The following is a 24,925-nucleotide window of genomic DNA, read 5'->3' as shown; positions in this document are numbered from 1 at the left end:
TCCAAATTGGGTCCTGTTGACAACGGACGCCAGTCTTCGGGGCTGGGGAGCAGTTTCGGGTGCACACTTGTTCCAGGGCAGGTGGACGCCGACAGAAGCGGAGCTTCCAATAAATATCTTGGAACTCCGTGCGGTCTTCAATGCTCTCCAGCAGGCACAGCGGTTTCTCCAGGGTCGCCCGGTGCAGGTCCAGTCGGACAACGCTACCACCGTGGCCTACATAAACAGGCAAGGAGGAACTCGCAGTCGGGCGGCTCTCGTAGAGGTCTCTCGGATCCTGGTTTGGGCGGAGCGCAATCTTCCGGCCATATCAGCGGTCTTCATCCCGGGAGTGCTCAATTGGGAGGCGGACTTTCTAAGTCGCCAAGACGTTCATCCGGGGGAATGGTCCCTGCACCCGGACGTTTTTCAACTACTGGTGGACAGGTGGGGTCTTCCAGAAATCGACCTCATGGCGTCCCGGCACAACAACAAGTTGCCGGTGTACGGGTCTCGCACAAGAGACGAAGGGGCGTCTCTGGTGGATGCTCTGTCCGTCCGGTGGACGTTCCGGTTCGCATACCTGTTCCCTCCGGTCTCCCTTCTTCCACGGGTAATCCGGAAATTCAAACAGGAAGGAGGGACGCTCCTGTTGATAGCTCCCGCGTGGCCCAGACGGCACTGGTTCTCAGACCTTCAGGGTCTGTCCGTGGACAGTCCTCTGCGGTTGCCGCTATGACCGGACCTTCTGTCTCAGGGTCCTTGCCTTCACCCGGACCTGACTCGGCTGTCTTTGACGGCGTGGCTGTTGAGACGGCCATGCTGAGGTCCCGGGGGTTTTCCAGCTCTGTGGTGCGTACCATGTTACGAGCTCGGAAACCGTCTTCCGCGAGGATATACCATCGCGTGTGGCATACGTTCTTCCAGTGGTGTCGACCGAGAGGTTATGCACCGCGGGAGTTTCGTCTGTCTCGGATTCTCGCCTTCCTGCAAGCGGGACTAGATCATGGGCTTCGCCTTGCTTCTTTGAAGGTACAGGTTTCGGCCCTATCTGTCTGGTTTCACCGTAGGATTGCTACAATCCCGGATGTGCGCACCTTTATGCAGGGTGTTCTCCGCATTCAGCCGCCCTTTGTTCCACCTGTGGCGCCTTGGGATTTGGCTGTGGTCCTGAGGGCTCTCCAAGGACCGCCGTTTGAACCACTGGGCTCAGTGGATCTTAAATGGCTAACAGCTAAGACTGTTTTCCTTCTGGCCATTGCTTCTGCCAGACGTGTTTCTGAGTTAGGGGCTCTTTCTTGTAGACCCCCTTTCTTGGTTTTTCATGGGAACAGGGCAGTGCTCCGCACTCGGCCCAAGTTTCTTCCCAAAATTGTTTCCCAGTTTCATGTTAACGAGGAAATAGTTGTTCCGGCCTTTAACTCACCGGGTCTTTCCGTGGGTGAGGCCTCTTTGGATGTTGTGCGGGCCTTAAGGACTTATGTTGACCGCACTTCTTCGTTTAGGAAGTCGGACGCTTTGTTTGTCCTCTATGGCTTCCGTAAAAAGGGTTGGCCTGCTTCAAAGCAAACTTTGGCAGCCTGGATCCGTATGGCTATTTCTGAAGCTTATCTTCATGAAGGCCTACCGGTCCCACCTTCTCTGAAGGCTCATTCCACTAGGTCTGTGGGTCCTTCGTGGGCATCTCGACGTGGTGCCTCGGCAGTTCAGATCTGCAGGGCTGCTACGTGGTCCTCTGTCCATACCTTCGTGAGGTATTACAGGTTTGACACCTTCGCCTCTCAGGATGCTTCCTTCGGGCGGCGGATTCTACTTTCTGCACAGGAGCGTCCCCACCCTTAAAGGATACTGCTTTGGGACATCCCCAAGGTATCCTGTGGATACCCTATGGACCCTGAAGTAGAAAATACGAGATATGGTAAGAACTTACCCTTGTTATCTCTATCTCTACGAAGTCCATAGGGTTCCACAGGACTCCCGCCCTGTCGCACCTGTGCTGCAGATGGGCTTTGCTCTGGTCACCGGTTTTCCGTCTCCCTCTGGTGAGAATGTGATTCTTGTATGTGTCCAGATCTTTTTTCTCTCTCTTCCTTCTCCTCCTCCGGCCTATGGCTTGATAACTAACTGAGGTGCCTTGGCTCGGGGGCGGGGTATAGGAGGGGGACCCTAGTGCATCCTGGGAGGCTGAAAAGCTTAACTCTATGGTGCCCAGCGACTGACGTCACACCTATACCCCAAGGTATCCTGTAGAACCCTATGGACTTCGTAGAAATAGAGATAACAAGGGTAAGTTCTTACCATATCTCATATTTGTTTGATTAAAATAAATAGTCCAGTCAATTTTGGGGTACTTGAAAATGGGGTGCCAGCATATTTTTGTGTCTCTAAAGTGCACTTTTAAAAAATCGGAAAAATCCACCTACTGCAAGCACCTGCAATTCTAAAAACCCCTGCCCCATCCACAGCCCCCCAAGAAACCTATTTCACTAGTTTTTATCCTTGTCCCCCCACTTTTTTCATTTGTGCCCCAAATATGACGTCTTTTTTAGGGTGTTCTGAGGTATTTATTTTTTATTTTTCGACGATTTGTCCTTTGGGGGGGTGTCCAATGGGGTTTGAATCAATTCCCCACATTTGCACCCCAAAATAGAGATTTTGCACTTTTTCCGCCTGCCATTCATTGGAGAAACTTTTCCGCCTGTTTCAATGCATTGACTTTCCGCTTAGGCGAAAACGTCCTGGAATTGAATTTGGAGATAAGACGCAAACAGTTCTTTGTGCGGGACATAAGAAGATTTCTCTCCCCTGTAAATCCATCTTTAGAAGGATGGTCCTACACATTGGTATTTCTGTCTTTTTTATCTATCACACCGAGAGAGAGAAGAAAAGACAAATTACCTCCAGGATTTTGGAAGCATATACAGCAACAGAGACATTTTGGAAATTCCAGTACAAATTCCCACTACTAGGGAATCATATGTAAGATAAGCGCTCTACTCTAAATTCCATTTGCATTTTTGTATTTCAGAATTCATTGTGGTTTGGAGTATCTATAAGGAGGTGCTTCACTCTACTTATTTTTAATGTCCTCTAAAAGACCAGTATATTCTTTTATTGGGTGGTGAATCTAAAAGTCTTTATATAGAATCCTACATTATGTAAAAAAATGCCCATATACCATACCTCCCATCTGTCCTGCATCCAGCGGGACAGCCTCGCTTTTCTGGGGCTGTCCCGCTGTCCCACCCGCGGGCACGGCATATGTTCACTCGTGTAGGGAGAGCCTGGGGGCTGCCCAGCATCTCAGAGAGTGCTGGGCACGCCCCCATAGTGACGGAAAAGGGGGAAGCCACGAGGCTCCACCCCGGTTTCAGTAGGCCCCACCTCTTTTGCGCAAGCCACTCCCCCTTTTTTGCTGCGCGCAACATGTCTCTCCTTGGGAGGATGAAAAGTTGGGAGGTATGATATACTGTTACAAAAAAAAAAATGTTTTATGCCCTTGACACTCATTATTGACTTTAAAACTCTTATAATCACAATTTATTAAAATTCCAATTTTACAAAGCAACACATTGATAAAAATTAAATACATTTACCATTTTGTCATACAATACTTTGCATCAGCATGTATATATTCCACCCTTACTGTTAGAGATGCATTTTTTCAGTCTCAAGTTCTCTGAATGAGTCCTCTAGTGTTTAACCCTATGCGTTTCATCTATAAGAAACTTCTTCAGGGGTTATCCTTTTACTATAATACATAAAAAATGGGTATCAATGGACACATACAAAAAAAAACATTAACATAAGTATAAAGTACATGGGCATCATACAGTATATTAGGTTTGAGGTCAACATTTCACAATTTTATACCTTTGGAGAATACATATAATTGTCTTCAAACAGAAGTCCCACTTCTGGAATTCAGCATAAATCAGACCAGCGGAATTCAGTATAAACCAGACCAATGGTTTTCTTGATAAGTTCAGGGTCACAATTAAAAAGGTGTTTAACCTATTGGATTAGGAGTATTATTAGTATTAATTGCCTAGTAATAAGGTACTCATAAAGAATCAATTTTCAGCTTACATACCTTAAATAAGTGTCTTATTAAAACATACAATTGTTTGCGTACAAACAGACGATGACAACGTAAACAACAGGTGACAATTCATCTGTAAGGACTGTAAGGTATTGCACTTAAGTGATTTCCTTCAAATAGAAAATCAACAAAATATTCTCAGTTGCATACATTTTATAAAACCCAAACTATTTTAGATATAAAGGTATTATACAGAGATCCTAATTAGGTCCCACATTCAAAAACTGAGTTATCAGAAGTGTCCTATAAGGCAATAGAGTAGATATTACTCATACCAATGAGCATATATATTAGTACAATCCTTCATACTGGCCCAAAATGATTCTTAATTGTCAAATAAAGTTATCTTAAATTTCCTAGTAAATAACTTTGGTTTTAACACCTAGTTGTGGACAAACATTGGGGGAGATGTAAGAAGCGCAGAAGCGGTATCAGCGCACGTGATGTGCACTAATATCGTTTCTCCCCGATGTATGATCAGGGGGCTGCGCGGTAAATGACAGGGGCACTATCGGCAGGGCATGAATGCCCTATTCCCACAGCAGGGACAGCGCTGTCCCTGCTGCGGCGGTTGGTGGCTCCAGGGCTGCACGCGGGAACTCGCGATACTTGCGAAATCCAGCGCATGCTCAGTGGAGCTTGCCGCATCAGCACTAGGCTGATGCGCTATGTCCTCAGGCAGGGATCGCCGGAAGGGGGAGTTAATGCTCCCCCTCTCCGGCCGATGATCGTTAGTGCTTCCTGCTTCGCATCGGTAAAGAGGCGAAGCAGGAAGCGTTATAACAGCACGTTAAGTGCCGCTATAATATATCTCCCCCATAATCTCTAAATAAATCTAGCTTCAATTGTTAATTATAGGCTTTAAGCCAGTATAAAAGTTAACAAATATACTATAGGAAACAATTTTAGGCAGGCATACTTTAAAGCCAGTATACTGTACAAATTAACAAATATTGGAAACAAAGACAAACAATAAACATCAGTATACCAGCAGTTTTTACATAGCTGGTAGACAAACATATGTATAACACTCAATACAGATTTATTGATTATTTGGATAACCAAAATGTTTCCTCTTGAGTGTAGAAGAAAGCAGTGTGCAGTGTAACCATGTGGCCTAAATCACTACCCCCCTAATCTGATAGGAGGGATTGTATTTGTCATTGTGTAAAAAGAAATACTAAAATGAGTTATAGTGGATGAATTGGTGAAGTGTATCAACATGGAGTTAACCTTAAATTAAATAATCCAGTAATGTGTGTCTAAATGTGTTAAAAATGTAATTGATATAATGTCCCATGATGCATTGTGGGTATTTTTCATCATGGGAGAATTTTTCAATCACATTTTTTCAACATATTTAGACACACGTTAGTGTGTCCCAGGAATGCAATTAATTAAAATGAGGAAGTCTGGACAGCCAATACGGGGTATTGTCTTCTCTCCAAGACAAGACACAGCCAGTGAGGCCCTCCCTCGTTGAATTTGATGTGTCTTATTTAATAAGTAGCCAGACCTCCTAATTTTAGTTAATTGTGTTGCCTGGGCCCTTCGAAACCGTGGGGTATGTTTTTTCTCCAGTTCCAAATAGATTACATCAGATCAAGATAAGAATGAGATAAAAGGTAGTAAGCTGTTGATTTTTTTTTTTACCGAAGTGGGTGTATTACTTTTATTTATTATTAAGAGAGTACTGTTTTATTATCTTGCTATAAGGGACACATTTATTATTTATTTTAATAGGGGGTACTTAATTTTTATTTTAAAAATACAGATGTGTCCTGCTACATCGTTGCTGCATACGTAGCAAATCGCGCCACGCATGGCGCGAGGCGTGCGCAAGGGAGTGGATACACGCACTGCGTTCGCACCCGCGCTTTCCTAGTGCGATCACAGTGCGCGCCATAGGGTACCATAGAGTATGCTGCCATAGGGTACGGTCCATAGAGTATGCTGCTGCGGGTAATCGCATGGCATGATGCGTGCGCACATTTGTAGCGCGATTGGCAAAGATGTAGCTGGACACATCTGTATTTTATCATTTGTTATATATCTTAGTACAATATTTTTGTAAGTGGGGTGGGGGGGGGGGGTTGGCACAGGTTTGTTCAACATATAGAGGACCAGACCTTATTGTTATTCTCTATTTATCAGGACCACCATATTATGTATTACACCACACAGAATATTTGTTTATCATATCAATCAGTGCTTACAGTATATATTGCAGCTCTCTTGCCTGTCACAACCACTTGTATTTTTCTGTGATTTTTGTACTTGACAGATATTACATTCTACATTTTGTAATTGTACCTTGGAAAAATTGTAATGACGATTTGCGGTGGCGTGTGTTTGAAAATATTTTGATTTCTGATTTTCTGGATATTTTGCCTCTCACATACTGCGATTTGCAACACGCTGAAAATCTCTGTTTTCACAAATTCCATTGTCTAAACAGTCAAGAGGTCCATACATTTTATCTTTGCTCAACATAAGCTTAAAATATTGTTAACTATTTCTCAGCTTATTCACTGTATGTATAATTTATGTGTGTAATTTATTTGCAATAAGATAATAGTAATATGTATAAAAAATTATTTTAAGTAAAAATTATTTTTTATGTCGTTTTTTCTGTTTGATTTTTAGGAATGCTTTGTTATCTAGTGAACTCAACAGAAAATTATAACAATGCATCATGGAAATGGGCCACCAAGCACTCCACGACAACTTCAGAGGTCCAAATCCTTCACTGGCAATGATGGAGAGGAAGCATCCATGCAGACAACTTTGCCCCAGTCTCCTGCTCCTTCATTTGCCCCAGCAGTTAGTTCACCTGGACCCCAATCCCCTAGTTACCAAATACAGCAATTGATAATGAGCCGGAATCCGGTTGCAGGTCAGAATGTGAATATAACTCTACAAAATGTAGGGCAAGTGGTAGCAGGTAATCAGCAGATAACTCTGACACCCCTGCCTATACCTAACCCAGCCTCTCCTGGTTTCCAGTTCAGTTCCCAGCCAAGGAGGTTTGAACATGGGTCTCCATCTTATATTCAAGTTACTTCTCCAATGTCTCAACAGGTCCAGACACAGAGCCCCACACAACCCAGTGCTGTTCCAATCCAAGCATTACAGGGTGTCAGAGCAGGAACTGCTGGAGCTAGTTTGGGAATGTGTAGCCAGAGCCCCACACGTGGATTTGTGGATGCCAGTGTGCTTGTGAGACAGATCAGTTTGAGCCCTTCAAATGGTGGACATTTTGTTTTTCAAGAGGGATCTGGCCTTGCCCAAATTACACAGGGAGCCACAGCACAGGTACAACTTCCATCAGGAGCGGCACAGGCTACCATGAGAGAGCGCAGACTTTCACAACCTCACTCTCAAACAGGAGGCACTATCCATCACCTTGGGCCTCAGAGTCCTGTGGCAGGTGGAACAAATATGCAGACATTGTCTACACCGAGCCACATAACAACAACTAACCTACCACCACAGATAAGTAGTATTATACAAGGTCAGCTCATCCAACAGCAGCAGGTGCTTCATGGCCAGCAGTTGGGCAGGACCATTAACTTTGATAGGACAGCCGGGGGAATGATAGCTGGTGTAACTGGAGCTTCATCTTTTGGGATAACATCACCACCTACACCAACAAGTCCATCTCGAGTCCCTGGTCCACAGGGACTCTCTGGTCTTCCTCTTACTCCAACAGTAAGCACTGTCCGGAAACAAAGTAAGAAACTTGAAGAGATTCCTCCTGCAAATGCTGAAGATGCTCAGATGAGAAAACAGTGCTTGGAACATCACCACAAAAATATGAAAATGTTAAAGGAACACTTCAAAGAATACCTGATTGAGTTGTTCTTCTTACAACACTTTCAAGGAAATATGATGGATTTCTTGGCCTTCAAAAAGAAACCTTCAATGGGCCTCCATGGTTACCTTAGGCAAAATGACTTGGATCTGGAAGAGGAGGAAGAAGAAGAGCAATCAGAGGTTATTAACGATGAGGTAAAATCAGCTATTTGTTCCATTTTGTAAACATTGAGTTAGGTTTATAATTCCTTCTAGACCAATGTGAAAGTAAATTTGCCATTTTCTTTTATATAGGATTTTAGGTGGTTCCATCTTTCTTTATTGTTTTAAATTGACATGGATAACAATTTTGGGTAAAAAAAAAAGTATTTGTTTGTTTCAAATCTTATCTTTCACAACGGAGATAAAAAAGAGTTTGTGAAGGATAGAAATCATGCTCTTTGATGTACAACATATAAGTGAATTGAAAACACAGGGGGCCTTAATGTTGCACGCAGCCTAGCTGCCATGTGGAAAATAATGTCATGTGTCAATGTGACCTAAAAAAATCCCCTTAGGACATCTTGGCATGAAAGTTATGTGTTATAAATAGGATAAATATATCTATTAGTGCTGCCTACTAATGTTCCCATTAAATATATTTAAGGGAAATCCCCTTCTCTCTCAAAGTACTTGCTATTAAGAAGCATTTCTCCTTTGGAAATAGAACATATTTATTGTTGTGTTTTGTTTATTTGTTGTGTTGCTTTTGTGGCTTCTAGTAAACCCTGCACTTATTTCCAGTTATCAGAGTAGACAAGATTTTTGGTGGATAGGCATTACTGAATGCTCTGAAACTCCTGTAGGTAGTTAGGATTAAATGCCAGATACAAACGCATAGCCATTATATCCTGTCACGCTGAACATGATTTGATATCAATTGTAAAAAGAATAACACGTGTGAAATCTTGACACCACCTTAATGACTCCTGATATTTTTTTAGGTCTTTCTTGTTATTCTAAAGGGTATACTTGGCATAGTACACTGATCCGTGATATGGAGACAATCCTAACCTTATATAGGGAGCAAAGGACATATATTTTTACTTTATCCCATATTAAGCAAGCCATTCATATTTGAGGATGAGTCAAGCAGGCAATGTGTTAGTCTGGGCAGTCAGCAATATATAATAAAACATTTCTGCTTTACTTGTTTAATTCTTACTTTCTTGTCTTTCTTTCCCTCTTTCTTTCTATTGTTTACCCACTTCTTGCTATTGCCGTGCTCCTCAACCCACCCCTGGGAGTATTCCCTTTTCCAAGGGTTGTGTGGTCAACTATTTGCTCCAGCATCCATTGCTTACTAAGTGTTGGGGCCTCCTTTGAGTGACACCTGTCTGTCATGCCACTTTGCCTTCCTTTAGACATGGAATGGTGACTAACCAGTGACTATTAGTTCCTGTGTAAATGGGACAACTTGTTATCATCTATTGTATACACTGGCAATCTCGTGCACAGCCATCTTAGAATGGAAAACTAATATATAGCTCACTTTGAGCATCTCAAATTCTTTAGTTTCAAAAGAATATAAAAAATCAGTATAATTTGTGCCGGCAACAGAAGGCTGTATTGTTTTTATATGATTATTTGAATCCATTTTAATATGGGTGAGAAACAAAAATCCAAACGAAAATGATTTTCCCTCTTCTTGAAATATTTTCTCTCAGGTAAAGATTGTGACAGGAAAAGATGGGCAGACTGGTACTCCTGTTGCTATAGCAACCCAGCTTCCTCCCAATGTTTCTGCTGCTTTTTCATCCCAGCAGCAGCCATTTCAGGTACCTTTTTGATGGTTCTACAATGTGGCCTCATCTCAGATTTACTTTTTTTTCCCATCCATTCCAGTTTTTTTGTTGTAAGCAGATATTTTATCTGTTTTTCCATATTTTAAAGGCCATCATTTTCTCATATAACTCCTTCACCCCGAGAGCAATATGTACAGGAGCTTTGGAGTTTACAGTTTTCTCATACTGATATATGGTGGGGTGACACTTTGCAGATCCATTTTGACACTAAATGATCTGCTAACTCCTGAAATCCAGCATTCCACCGATGCCGCCAAACTCGGGGGTGAAAGGGCCCAAGTATAAGTTTCAAACCATTGAAATGCATGAGCTCCATTTTTGTGACAATTTCACAAGTAAAAGCTTGTGTGATTCTTGTATTTGTCTTCGTTTTATTTTTTCCATTTTTCTTGTGAAGCATTTGCTTTTATTTCTATCCATAAGTATAGTATTCAGATTGTAAGATACCAAGCATTCATCTGCTCATAGATTCGCCTCTGCTCAATATGCAGACAATAGCATGAACCATTTTGTGATCTAAAAAAACACTCATAATAAAGCAGCCTGTGTAGCCTCTTCTTAATGGCCAAATGGAACAAACTTAAGACAGCGTGGTCATCATATGATGAAGTTGTTTTATTCTTATCATTTGGGGGAATTTTTTAAACAAATAAAATTGATATCACTACTGAATAATTTCATTGCACCACAAATAAACAATGACCATAGTGTATAAATGGTGCACTTTGTTTTCAAACTTGTATTTTTATGCAATATGTTGTTTTGAAATAATAAATATTTTTTTTATTCGTATTCATCTGCGGGGTCAACAATGTGTCCTCAAAATTTTTTTTTTTTAAATTGTCCTTTGGTAGAAAAAAAAGAGAATCACTTATTTATATTTATAATCCCTATTTCCTAATCCTTTGTCTCTGGCACCGATGCTCCTGGCCTCTGTCAGATAGAATCAGATGCTATACTATCCCTATCTTTAGTAGACTTTATATAGAAAATTAGCATCTGTGCTGTGCCGCTGTGCCTTTACCTTCCCAGTACTTGAAGGCCCAGAAAACCTAACATTCAATTTGATCCAATATAAAAATGCAACTTTTAACATTCACAACTGAATATGTCAAAGTTCCCAATACCAAGGTGTCTCATTATACGGTTGAACCTTTTAAATTAGCCACATGAAATCTGATTCGGCATCTTCATTTGGGTGGAAACGTGATCTATCCAGAAGATTGGACAAAGATTAAGGGATCAATAAACTTTTTCTTTTAACTGTATCTTGTAAAATGTATGCAATTAAGTCCCCACACAATACTTGCTCCCAGGCTCATATGAACTGGATTTTTTAAGGCATACTGATAATTTTCTGGCCAATTTGGAGATACAGTATTGCCAATCATAGCTCTGTGTGTATGACCAGCATAAGTATCCTTGACTTACTGAGTACATGCTATTGTCTTTACATTATTCATTTTAGAGCCCTGGGGGTTTGGGAATGTGTCCGGTAGCAATTTTATATTAAGCATCTTAAAGTTTAGTGGAACTAAACATACATGTGCTATTTTGTATTAGTGTTCATGTAAAGGCTTACTAGCTGCATTGCTTGGACTCAGAGCTTTTTCTGTTTATTTTTCTACTTAACCCAGCAGTATCATTGGCTTGTGTTATTTTCTGGCTCTGTCGCATCAGCTGTCTTTGTTGGCTTTCTCCTATTGTTTCTCCCGCCAACCCCTTCTCTCTGCTTTCTTTGGCTACTCTAAACCTCTACCTTTTGTATCTAAATGTATAACTATTTAAGTACTCTGAAACACCGTTTTCAGATGCTTGACCATCATTTTCAAAGGAGAGAATATTTTATAGTATTAACAACCAAAAATGCAGTTTGTTTATACTATATATATATATTCTGGCAGTCAGAAGGCAATACATAAATATGAATGATTGATATCTAGCTAGAAGGCTTGCCAACGAGCATAAAAATATCCTCTTCCACTACTACGCCAACTGATTGTTCTGACTGTGTGGTTAATGAACACAGACAAAATTACTTATCACAGTTCTCACTGTTGCTACTACCTCTCTGCTAGGCTCTTGTATAAGTCTTAAATTAGTCATATTGCTGTATATTAAAAGAAGCATATACTTTATATCTACGGGAAAATCATGGTCCTTTCAGTTAGTAGCTATTAATAAGTCCCATTATTATTTATCAAATTAACATGTGTACAAAAAACCTATAATTTAAAGATATATAAACTTGTCCTAAGCAGTCAGTGTGTAGCTTAGTGCTTTTCATTTTCTTTTGTGTTCATCTTGCTTATTGAAATCTCCTAGGATCTCATTTACTTTTTGTGCTAGGGCAGGTAATCAACACTTCCCAGAATCCCAGAGTGTCAAACAACTTACTTGCTTTTGCATTCCTCCTTTCCACACAGTGGGCATGTGCAAGATTTCCGAGTCACAGGTACAGCCCACAGGATGGTTCCAAACTGCAGCTAATGTGCAGTATGCTTTAGGCAAAGTTTATTAAACATTATACAGAGACAATGGGACCAGTTTAGGAACGCTGATAGCTTTCTATAGAAGTGTATGTGAGTAAAGCTGGGTACACACCAGGCAGATATATCTGCATATCGAGTGTATGAACAACCATCATCTTCCTTCTGTCTGCGGGTCCCACTGGCCAGGGGCAGCGCCGCGGCCCCCTCCCCGCGGCTGCCGCTGCAAGTCTATGGGCGGTCGGCTGTTCGCCCGTATACACAGCACGATGGACAGATATATCTGTCGTTTACAGACATATCGCTGGTACACACTGGCTCATGGGCATATTATTATTATTATCCTTTATTTATATGGCGCCACAAGTGTTCCGCAGCGCATTACATAGTACATAAAACTAATAAGTGAACAAGAAACAAGTAACTTACAGTACATTACAGTGCAGGACAAGGACATGGTTTATATACATTGCTGCAATAGCGATTAAAGCACTCACAATAAGCAGCAGGGAGTTGGCAGTCACGTGTTAGGTGCCCTTGTGGGGAGTAAGGAGTAGAAGAAAATGTAAAGAGAAGCTTATGAGGGAAGAGGTTCCTGCTCGTGAGAGCTTACATTCTATTGGCCGATCAATTGATTGGCCAACATATTTGCCAGTGTGTACCCAGCATTACAGTTTACGGATAATGCCGGTTCTCGTGACTTACCCTGGGTGTTTAGTCACGAGAACCGGCATTCTATGACTAAAGTGCCGGCCGCAACACTGCGCCAAGCCGGAAAACTGCTTCTCGGCCGACACTTTAGTCTGATTTCTTCTCGCACCTTTAGAAGGGTGCGAGAAGAAAACATTTGTCGGACTAAACAACACAATGAATTGAGCAGCTCCGGGAGCTCCCTCCTGACGCTATTCAATTCCCTAAGAATTGAATTGCCCCCAATATTAGCACATAAAAGAGGTAGGGATGTCTCTGGGTCATTAACAAACAGCAAGATATCGTCTGAAAATAAACATAATGATGATGATACTGATATGCCTAGAGAAGAAGTTCCCTGATTCTAAGTGCTAAAGGTTCCACCTCTAGAACGTGCATCAGTGGGAAAAGGGGGCATGCGTAGACCCCAAAATATCGGAGATGTGCGCTAACCATTGGGTTAGTGTACATCTCTGAATCAGGCTCTTAATACCTTCCAAGACCTCTTAATCTGTCTATGGGGCATTAAGGGAAGTAAATGAAGCATCATCCAACCTAGGGAGTTTACAATCATGAAAAAAGTATGTACTTATTTAGTAATTATTGTATGTTTGTATTTTTCCCATACAATGTTATGAGAAGTAAATTAAGCAATATGTTTTTGTATTGTAAGCAGTTTTCCTACATAAGATTTAGGCCTACTCTACAAAATTCAGTTTGAGTTTTTTAATTTTTATTTTCTGTAAGAACTACTTTTTATGTATAGCAAATTCTGATCAAAGTTACAGGTACAACCCAAAGAACTATTATATTAAATGTATAAGCTTTATTTAAATTTACAAAAAAAAGGATTTTAAATACTAGTTAAATTAGATTATTGTGCCATACAGGACTGCCCACATATTATGCTATATAGAAGTTCCCCCAACAAATATTATGCATTACAGTAATGCACACAATTGCTAATACACCAGCAAACAAGTTATTACCGCTACAATAAAGGCCAATCAACTGTCACAAGCTGCTTAATATTAAAAGTAAAACAAAGTGACTACTACAAAATGTTACGCCAGGAGGTGTCTCCAATTTTGTTAGATTTATTTCATCTAATACATAGACAATCCCCTCCATACCCATCATTTAACTCCTCTCATACTATTTTTTTGCCCAAACCCGACAGAGACCCCCAGTTGGTGGCCCCTATCGACCCATCTCCTTGCTCAATGTCGATTTCAAAGTTCTGGCAAAAATCATGGCCAATAGATTACAATCTATTCTCCCTAACTTATTGACACCACACAAACTTGGATTCGTAAAGGGCAGACATTCGGTCAAAGATATTCGGTCAGCAATAGTGGCTACCGTTGTTTCTTCCCAAGATGTATCCTCCTCCAATTTACTGCTAAGTCTTGATACACACAAGGCCTTTGACACCATTCTTTGGCTCCACTTATTCGAAAGTCTGTCACGTAGAGTCTTTGGACAAGACTTTATTAAGTTAATGCATTATTTCTATAACTCTCCACAGACTAATCTTCTAATTAATGGTTTACTGGGAAGGCATGATGAGACTACATAGAGGCACTAGACAGGGGTGTCCAATGTCCCCTCTTCTTTTTAATTTGTCATTGGATCCCCTACTCAGTCTAATTCAGCAGGATTCTTCTATTAGAGGCATTAAGATAGGTACTAGTGAACTTAAGGTGATGGCGTTTGCAGACGATGTACTCCTGTATTTGTCTCAACCCAATACTTCTATAACTTATCTATTATCTTTGCTTAAAGAATTTGGAGATATTTCTGGACTCCGGGTAAATTAAGAAAAATCTATAGCTTTATACCTGCGGCCTGGGTTTCCTCTCCCACAATGACACGCCAATGTACCCTTTACCTGGGCAAAGGGGTGTTTTACATACCTGGGAGTTCAGATAACTAAAAATCCCTCATCCCTATATTATACCAATATATCCAGGGCTATTAAACCTTTGCTTGGGGTTCTAAGTGGTTGGGGGCATCTTCGGCTCTCTTACCTGGGTAGGGCAAGCTTGCTTAAAATGATAGCGATTACCTGATTGTTCTACTTGTTCCAATCCTTACCGTTACTACTGTCTCAAGAAGACATTAAAAAACTTAACACATCATTTGTTAGGTTTATTTGGAACAATAAACGAAGTAGAATTGGTCTGATTCGGCTCCAACAATGCAAATCCAACGGGGAATTAATTTCCCAAATATCGTTCATTATAACCATGCCGCTTTACTACGCCATTTACGAGATTGGTTGAATGGCACATCTATTTACACTGATTTAGCCCTGGAAGAAATTTTTTTAACAGATTATAATCTAACCTCCTTTTTACATCTTCATGACTGTGAAATTACCTTGGATCAAAAAGCCAACCCTCTTTTATGGACCACACGCAGGGTGTGGCACATATTAAGGCACAAGCAGGGATTGAATGCCCATAAAACTCTGTCTCCCTACACCGAAACCCAGAATTTCAGCATGGGAGTGCTACATTCCCTTTTTCAGTGTGGGCTGCCCGGTGTATTCAATCTGTACGATATCTGGTGGATTCTGATCTTAGAGGTCCTCTCACGTTACATGGGGTGGTAGAGAAATTTAAGTTTTTATCCTGTTTTCCTTTTGCCTATTACCAAGTATAACATTATATAAAGCAAGTCACTAAATATTTTTCAGAAAAAGATTGGGTCAACAATTTAGATGCATTACTATCGGTCCCCCCACCCTCATGTAAAGCGATATCTCACCATTACTTATTTTTGAGAGATAGCTTAGATTACAACACTCTTCAAACAGGTTTGCCCTTATGGACACGCCAATTCCCCCAACTCACACCTGATGTTCTTTTCAAGAATTTATATGACTCCTGTCGACTTATCTCTGCTAGCTCTTATCAAAAATTATTTCTAAATGTCAACCACAGAACATATATTAGCCCACATCGTAGCTTCCTGATGGGATCCTCGACCTCACACACATGTCGCCGCTGTGGGGAAGACAACGCAGATAGTTTTCATTGTCTGTGGTCTTGCCCCCTGGTCAGAATATTTTGGCTGAGGGTTCGCAAATATGCTATGGATAATTTAGTCAATTTTGTGCCATTTGATCCCCTATGGGCAGTATTGGGTATTTTCCCCCAAGATCAGCATATAACAAAAGGTTGTCACAGACTGCTGTTGACGGTTAGCGCGGCCGCTAAGAAAACTATTTTACAGGTCTGGAATCAGCCAGGTACACCCCCCTTTTCACTATTTAAAGAGAAGTTATTTTATTTGTTCCAAATGGATTGGATGGAGGCCTCTTTGGACAAAGAGTCCAGGGTGGCAAAATTTTTTGAAATATGGGAGAGCTATATTTCTACACTTCCAATAACTACTCTACAACTTCTTACTAAATGTTTTTCTTCTTCCTCGTGGTACCTTTTACGTTTGCTTGACAACGATCCTCCAGTGGCTCCAAGGTGATATCCCACACGATGCACCCTTCACCTATATTACTTACATAATTTATAGTAATTTTATTTTCAATACAATGTTATCTATATATTGTATCATATATGTCCTGATATTTTGTTACATCAAATTTAAATTGTTTGCCAATTTGTATCCACAAATTTGCTTTTGACTTAATGTTGAATTGAATTGTATGTCTATATGTCTCTGATTCAATAAAAAGATTTGTAAAAAAAAAAGTAAAACAAAGTGTTACCCAACATCCTGTCCCATTGCTTTAAAAATATATCTAAATAGACTTTGAAACAAGCTTGCTTCCTTTCATAAGACTAATCTCGGATTCTTAACTTCAACCAAAATACCGTTAACTATGTTTTTGAATTAAAAGCTCTGACTTGAAGCATAACAAGTTTGTGGTAATTTGTATACTAATGTAAGTACTTGTTAAGTTGCCCCTTAGTTGCACCTATATTTAAGTTCTATAAGAATCACAAGCGGCAAAATCCAATATAATAGATTTGAAGGCAATTAGAAAATGCTATCCCAGCCAATAACAGCATCACACCTAGCTCGGTGGATCTAACCAAGAGCTTGGGGATATACAGCTATATGCCAAGATGCTCATTATCATACTGGCACCACTCAGTAGGCCTGATTTAGGGGTGCACGTAATGTCAATGCTGCACGCTAGGCGGCAATGTTTTTAGTCTGTTCATGCATTCGAGTCACAAATGCGCCCCGATGGTTACAGACGAGAGCCGAAGAATGAGTTTGTGCACAGGGCGATGCAATTTCAGTGGGCATTACTGGGTGGTAACGGAAGTGGCTAGCCAGAGACCGCACTGACCCCGGCGGGCATATTCAGATGGAGAATTTGCACCTGCCATAGGACTGGTGCAATCTCTGATGGTGCAGCTTAACTCGTCTCTATATGAATTCCATCAGCTGCGGCCTTAGCATAAAGACGCAGTCACACTACGGCAAAAGGCGCTTTCGTGGCTGCAATAGTGTGCCCAGTACCTTTTATTGTCATGGTCCACAATGATATAGGTAAACACTGATGTGCCAACGCCGGAACAACATGTTGCATACATTAGATACTGAGTCCCACCACCACACGCTCACCCAGCAGGGTCTCCTTATCCAGGTCAGCAACCACCACGAGTGCCTTGGCTGTGAAGGGCAGTCTAGGCAGAATGATGTTGTCACGATCTGGTGCAAGTGTTCCTCTGTGGAGGACGGTGAACCGAGGGGTTCGGGTGACTAAGGACGTGACTGAACTAGATCTCCTACTTGCGGCCGAACCCAAGTTTGGCTAGACCTGCCTAGAGGCGCGGATTCTAACTCACTTCGTAGTTTTCTCTAGTGACCCCTCCAATTGGGATTTGGTTTTCGCCACACCAAGTGAGCAGGTCGCGGCCCTCTGGACAGGTACCTGGGAATGGCAGAAGACCGGAACCATATTTAATTACGTAAATGCTAGGACACTGTAGAGATCCTAATCACAGGCTTGCATGGGAATACTGAAAAATGTACTGAAGATTGCTGAGAAATCCAGGTGCTGATTGCACAGACTAACATAGAGCAGATTGGACATAGGCATATACTGGGAATGCTAGAAATGCAGGAGCTGATTTGCACAGACAAGACATAGAGCATAGTAGACACAAGCATACACTGGGAATGCTGAGAGATGCAGCTGGGAGCTAATTAGTAATAGCAGGTAATCTGACACCTCAGTAACATAGGGAAATTGCAGAAGAACTGGCAGAACATTACAAGACACACAGGCATAGAAACAAACAAGACAGTACTGGGAGAGAACTAAGGGCCTGATTCAGAGCCGGACGCTCTTTGAGAGCGCTTGCTCTGAATCCGGGCGGCCCTGTTTTTTTTTTAAAGATGGCCTCCAGGCCGCTCGCCAAGCTGTGGGTGACCACCCACATCTTTAGCGAGTGGCCAGGTGATGGTCGCGATGGTCACGACCATTCAGTGAGCTTTCGTGATGTCCCCAGTGAGCTTTCGTGATGTCAGTGGGGCTGCCCCCAAGCGGCAGACGTTCCTTCGGGAACACCTCCGTTTGGCCAGCCACCCCCCCTGCCCGCTTCCAAAACGGGGCAAGCTATCAATCACAATCGACAGCTTTGGTGTGAGACCCTTAGTGAGATGGAGCGCCTGTTGCTGGCCGGGTCTCGCGCATGCGCACGCCGGCTCTCGTGTGCGCATGTGCAGTGGGGGACCATTGACCCGCTTTCCAGTGCTGTGCGCTCGTGAGCGGGTCTGAATCAGGCCCTAAGTCTCAGACAGAAAATAACACGGGAGCTAATGCAGGAATACTAGAGAACTGTAAGTGGGCTGAAGCAACACTCTGAAGGGAAAACACAGTGCAACACTGATGAGAACACAAGTCACTAGAACAGCGAAGTTGAACAGCAGTTACCTGTTCCTGGAGTCAGACTTAAATACCCCTGGGTAGCTGATTATTGGATCAGAGGATCAGCTGAGTGACCACAGGACTACCATTGGGAGAGACTAGTCAGGTGATATGAACCAACATGGCTGCACCCATGCCCGGCACCCCGGAAACCAGGACGCACGCACAGAAGCCCTAGCGGACCCCACTCACCTCCACTCCCAGCGTTTGGACACCTAAGCCCAAGGACGCCAGCGCAGAGGTGAGTAGCAGCTGATCCCAGGCCACATCCTGTCCGTTGTACCTCACCTGCCAGAGCCAAGAGTGCCACTGATTCAACAATTTTGGAGAACAGCAACTCCTGCCACAGCGTGGAACTGGTTCATGTCCTTCAGTAGCAGCATAAATCCAGATACAACATTGTTATCTTAGCCGAACAGGAACCCTCTCACTCAGACAACACAGACACCACATAAGTGAATGCCAAGGTAACATCCTGCCCCATCTGAGGCTGGAGCTCTCAGATGTGTAGCTGGCAGGGGAGGAGGCAGTCCAGTGTTTTGCACTACCTAAAAGAGTAGAGGAGGTAGGCAGCTCAGACCACCTCTAAACCCTACTCATAAATCAGGAGTTGTGCAGAACAGAAATAGAACAAGGGAGGGCTCATACCGTAGCGCAGCGTCAATATGACACTGATATTATTGCAAATGTTAGATTAAAAAAACAAAGCAAAACAAGTTTTTCCAGCAACAAACTTTTTTTGGAATGATTAGTTTGAGTCCCTTATCTATTTATTATGCAAAGTTAAATACCTGTGTACTGTGGGCCTAATTCAGACCCGCTCGCGAGCGCTGAGCGCTCGCAAGCGGGTCGATGTTGCCCAAGTGCGCATGCGCACGACAGGCGGCTCTGTTGTGCGCATGCGCGAGATCCGAATAACGACGGCCAAGCCGTTATTATGGGTCTCGCACCAAAGGGGGCATGCTGTCGATGGTAAGTGACAGCACGCCCCTTTGGTGGACGTGCCGGGGGCGTGGCTGCCCAGACGGGAGGCGTTCCCATGGGAATGCCTACTGTCTGGGGCCGGCCCCACTGACATCACTAGTGATGTCAGTGGGAGTGCTTTTGGCTCTGATAGAGCCAAAAGCACTCCAGGGCTTGCGGCAAAGAGACCCTACCGCAAGGGTCTCGTCGCAAGCCCGATGGTCGCGATGGTCTTGACCATCGCGACCATCATTTTGGCCGCTCACATAAGCTGTGGGTGGTCACCCACAGCTATGCGAGCGGCCAGGAGGCCGCTCTTAAAAAAGATAAGGATGGCCCTGATTCAGAGCGAGCGCTCTGTCAGAGCGTCCGACTCTGAATCAGGGCCTGTATCTGTATTATACATAAAATGTCTATTCTAAATCAGTAAAATCATTAAGATCTCCAACCGCTTTCCCCCCCTGCCCACCACATTTTCCGTCACATGATCACCTGCCTGCCAGCACTTCCCTCACATGCTACTCCTGCCCACCAGATTCATGCTTACATACCACTCTACCCACAGCTATTCCCTCACATTCACATTTTTCTTCAGTGGCCTCTTTTGCCCACAAGCTTTTCTCCTACAGCTTACTGCTTACATATCCCTTGCTCACCAGTTTGCCTTCTCACATAATGTCAACCAGTTTCATTTGTTGCTAGTATTATCAATACTATTATTACCACTACTACCATCATCATCATCACGATTGCTAACTCTCCTGTTTTCCGCCTATACCTCTTCACTTCCAGCCCATCTCCTCTTTCCTGCTAAATATGTTACTTTTGTGTTCTTTTGTATCTGATGACCAACACATGGTAAAGGGGACATTTCCTTTTTAAACAGCATACTAGGAGAGTAAATGTAAAGGGTCAACCTTTTATGTTGTTGCAAGATCAGGGTGAGTGTGGCATCTCCGGGGGTAAACGGCTGCACTTGTCATGCAGCAGCCAAGCAGTAGTACACCAGTCCAAGGCCTTGGTTCAAGTAACTACAGCTAGTTTTATTAGCAGCACAAAAATGAAACATAAAAGTAAATCCTGGCCTGTCCAACTCTAACAAAATAAAATGATTACCTCTTTCAGAGTGTAAGGACCTAATGTCCCTCTCACAAAACACAAGTCTTTAGCACACCACTAACATTCAGTAATCACAATCTCTCAACAGGCTTCTGATCTGTTCCCCAGGCAGTGAGAGACTGACTACAGAAGTGGATACACCTTTTATCAGCCTCCCACATGTGGTCTGGCAACCATGGCTGCTAATCAGCTTCTTTCTACCAGACAGAAGATTAACACCTTGGGCATATATATCTCCCCCTGACAACCTTTCCAGTGTTTTTGTCACATATCCCCCCCCCCCTTCTGTTTTGATCTGTGGGGCGGAACATCTGTAGCCCCTAAGCAAAAATCACGGGACAAAGCATCTGCGTTGACCACTTGGCTTTCCGGTCTACAGATGTGTCCTCCGTCATCCTTGCTGCAGTCGCGTTAAACAGCCCTTCTAGTCGATCCTAGTCCCGTGCGAGTCTACTCATGTCAAGCATCTTTTCGTGCGCCTTATTCACCACAAATGTGTCTTGTTCGCAAGGCTAATAACATGTACAAGCAGACCTGGCTTATTAAAATAATATGTGGCATGTGTATGTTCAATGTGCGTCTGCAGCTGTATCTCCATACGAAATGCTATGTTACAGTATCAGCTGCTGTTTTCCACACCACCTATGTAACGCTACTCATAATGTAGGAAGGACATATCTGTATTCTTAACTGAAATTTTGCAATGCCAAGAACCATCTAGTTATTCTTCCATTGATCTTTTTATTATTAGCTATCCACTTCAACGCAGTATGATCCGTAATCAATCTACCCTAGTACCTTAGTGTTTCTAATGCAAATTTTATAGCCAATGCTTATTTTTCAATAGAGGCATGATTTCTCTAATGTATATTCAATTCCTACTTAAATAAGAGAATGCTCTTCAACATCTTTTCTTTGAGACAACACAGCACCTATCCCTTCATCTCATGCATCTGTCTGCACGACAAATTAATTTTTAAAGTCAGGTGTAATCAAACTGGTTTCATGCACAATGCTACCTTCAATGTCTGAAAAGCCTTTTCTACTTCAGGATTTCACTTACCATAGCTGACTGTTTATCCTTGGTAAGGTCATAAAAGGGACAGCAATGGTGGCAAAATTAGATATAAATCTAATATTACACCCTGTGATTCCGAAGCTCTCACCTTCTTATTTAGAGGTCGTGGACAATTTTGTATTGCCTCACTTTTATGATGTTGATACTTTATCAAACTTCTGCCTATGCTGCATTTGAGATACTTCACCTCTTTCATCCCTAAGCAGGACTTTTTTGTGCTGGCTGTCAGTCCTGCCTCACCAATGGAGCCCTACATGCTTGTACCCTTGGTAAGTGAGACTGCCAATCAGGACTATATAATCAAGATAAGCAGCAGTATACTGTTGGTGAGGACTTAGAATTTTAGCCATCATCCGCTGAAAAGAGGAGGGTGCCCCGTGTAGCCCAAATGACCCTCCAGTGCAGAAAAGCTGTCTATTCTTTTCCCTTGTCTGTCAACGGCACTTGCCAGTACCCTTTGGTCTATTGTATTGAGCTGTTCCTAACCTCTTAATCAGAGCTGGCCCTAACCAGTTTGATGCCGTAGGCAAGATTTTGGGTGGTACCCCACTGTCGCTAGTTCTGCCTCTGACCCAGCATCCCTCTCTCAGCACAGCACCAATCAATCAGCAGTACAGATTACAGCAGCAGTCAGCAACATCCATCACCCCTCACCCGTTGCAATCCTTATCTGTACCTAGACATTTTAGTGCCCTGTGCCAGCAAGAGCATTGGCGCCCCCTCCCCCGTTTGTCTTCCTGCAGTCCCTACTGGACTCCAAAAATGTCCATGGGAGGAGGAGCTGCTGTGGCTGGGCATGCCCAGCAGCCCTCCTCCAGCGGCAATTTTTGTTACTGGCCGCTGCCTCCACTGTCTCTGCTCCCCACTTCCACTGCTTCCGGCTGTATTATGAGCTGCCGCCCAATCAGAGCTGAGTTGAAAGCTCTGATCACAGTAGGACAGTAAGCGCAGAGGTGCCATCTGCCTGTCCCGTTCCCGCCATTGCCCAGTGTCGAGCTGAGCTGGCCCTAAGCTTGGAGTGCATGCCCCTAGGCATTCCAAATGCCCTAGGTATTTGCATAGTTTGCCTATGCCTAGGGCCGACTCTGCTCTTAATAAGTTCATCCAAACAAGGCATTGGGTAGGCATCAAACTTAGGCACTCTGTTGAATTTACGGAAATCATTGCAGAAGCATAAGAATGAGTACAATGAGATTTGACCACTCACTATGTGACTCTTCCATTATATCTAATTCCAACTATTTTTTAATTTATTTAGACTTCAGGTATTCTATAGAGCTTTAGGTTAACCTAAACCCCTGGTTCAGTGATTATGTCAGGTTTAATGACTGTTTTTCTTATTAGGTATGTGAGAAAACAAATCTCTGGGGGAGATGTATTAACCACCGAAACGGCATCAGCGTACATTAAGTGCGCTGATACCGCTTCTCCCCCATGTATGATTGGGGTGCCTGGGCGGTAAATGACAGGGGCGCTATGCACCCCTATCATTACCGGCGCTGCTATCTACAAGGTAGCAGAGCAGATAGGCAGGGCTATGTATGAACAGTCAGTTCACCTGACCGTTCCCCCCGCTGCAGCTGTCGCTATCGACAGTGAAGCCGGCCGGGACTGAGACACCGCGCATCAGCACTAGGCTGATGCGCTGTGTACTCAGGCAGGGATACATCTCATCATTAGTGCTTCCTGCTTCGCCTCGGTAAAGTGAGTGCCGTTATAATACATCGCCCCCTCTATCTCTTACAAGAAATTCTTTAGCCTCATGCTATTGAATAGTTGTGAGGATTTGAGCTATTGTTACTTCAGGAACCATTGGTACTGCGGTCACCAGAGGGAATGGGGAGGTTGATAGAGCTTTTCTGTCTTTCCAAGGTCTTATAAGATTCATATGGTAGATCTGTTCTATCTTTCTTTTCCCAGGCTGGTACAGTAGTTAACCTTACCCACATTTCTATGATTTCAAATGGTCCTTGTCACTTCGCCAAGAATTTACTTTCTACTGTGGGAACCAAATAAGCACTCTGTCCCCAGGAGCAAAGTGCGTAATTGGACATTACGATTGTACACCCTTTTTTGGGCCTGTTCCAAGTGCTCTCTCTCCTTATTGGCACCACTGCAGCTAATCTTTCCTGCATTTGAGAAGCATGAGATTTTCTCTACCCCTAGATATCCCGCAGTTATGTGCCCATAAGTCAGGTCCACTGCCATTCTTCTATATGCCCTGGGAACTATAAATTGCTTCACAATATCTTCTCCCTTTGTGGACATTTGATGCAACAAATCTTCACGTACTGACATGTGAATGAATGACAACCTACTCAGCCTCTACTGGGTTTCCATCAACCACTTTTACATGCTCTCTAGCTATTACCAGAGTTGGGTCTTTTAACTGTTTTGAGGCAAATATACATGTTCTCACTTCCAGATCAGACATACCATCAACTGGTTGAACAACATTTTCTACTTCAATCGGGGGTACATCTTTCTGTGCTCCACTGCTGTTCTCATCATTTTCTTACTCCCCAATTATGCTTGGAAAAGGGAACATTTTAGAGTCAGGAGACATTGCCATTGTATCAGTAACATTATCAAACGGGTAGGGGTAATTTACTTCTGTAACAAATTGGGTTTCATACAGCTTCCAGAGGGGGAAAAACTCTTTCCCCAATACAGCATCAAAGAAGGAACTAAGGGCCTGATTCAGCATGGATCGCTATTCTGCTTATACGCATGCACCGCAGTTGCTAATATCAGCGGTGCTATTTAAGTGTTTGCATTCACTTCCCCTTACTCAAATCTGTATACTATAGGAGCATAGCGAAACCATCGGTAACATTGAGTAACATCGGACCTATATGCACACTTGCACAATCCTTGACCTTACTCAGAAATTGCTCATATCCACGCACGCTATCAGTGCTTTGGCTGCTTATA

General features: G+C 42.9%; 1 protein-coding gene across 3 annotated transcripts in view; it reads left to right on the top strand.

Annotated features, from left to right (window-relative positions):
• The window catches only part of EP400 (E1A binding protein p400), a 181,518-nt gene that overhangs the window by 9,647 nt on the left and 146,946 nt on the right, over positions 1-24,925 (top strand). For 2 of the 3 annotated variants that reach the window (XM_088482079.1, XM_088482080.1), the window contains exon 2: positions 6,728-8,092. In XM_088482079.1, coding sequence (XP_088338205.1) covers positions 6,770-8,092 — 1,323 coding nt within the window. In that variant the 5' untranslated portion in view covers positions 6,728-6,769. Of the gene's footprint in view, positions 1-6,727; positions 8,093-9,603; positions 9,715-24,925 lie in introns of all 3 variants that reach the window. The other variant, XM_088482077.1, reaches the window with a different exon arrangement.

The sequence above is a fragment of the Taudactylus pleione genome, unplaced genomic scaffold (genome assembly GCF_031769625.1).
Source record: "Taudactylus pleione unplaced genomic scaffold, aTauple2 ptg000282l, whole genome shotgun sequence".
Taxonomy (NCBI): domain Eukaryota; kingdom Metazoa; phylum Chordata; class Amphibia; order Anura; family Myobatrachidae; genus Taudactylus; species Taudactylus pleione.
This window is presented reverse-complemented; position numbering and strand designations above follow the sequence as displayed.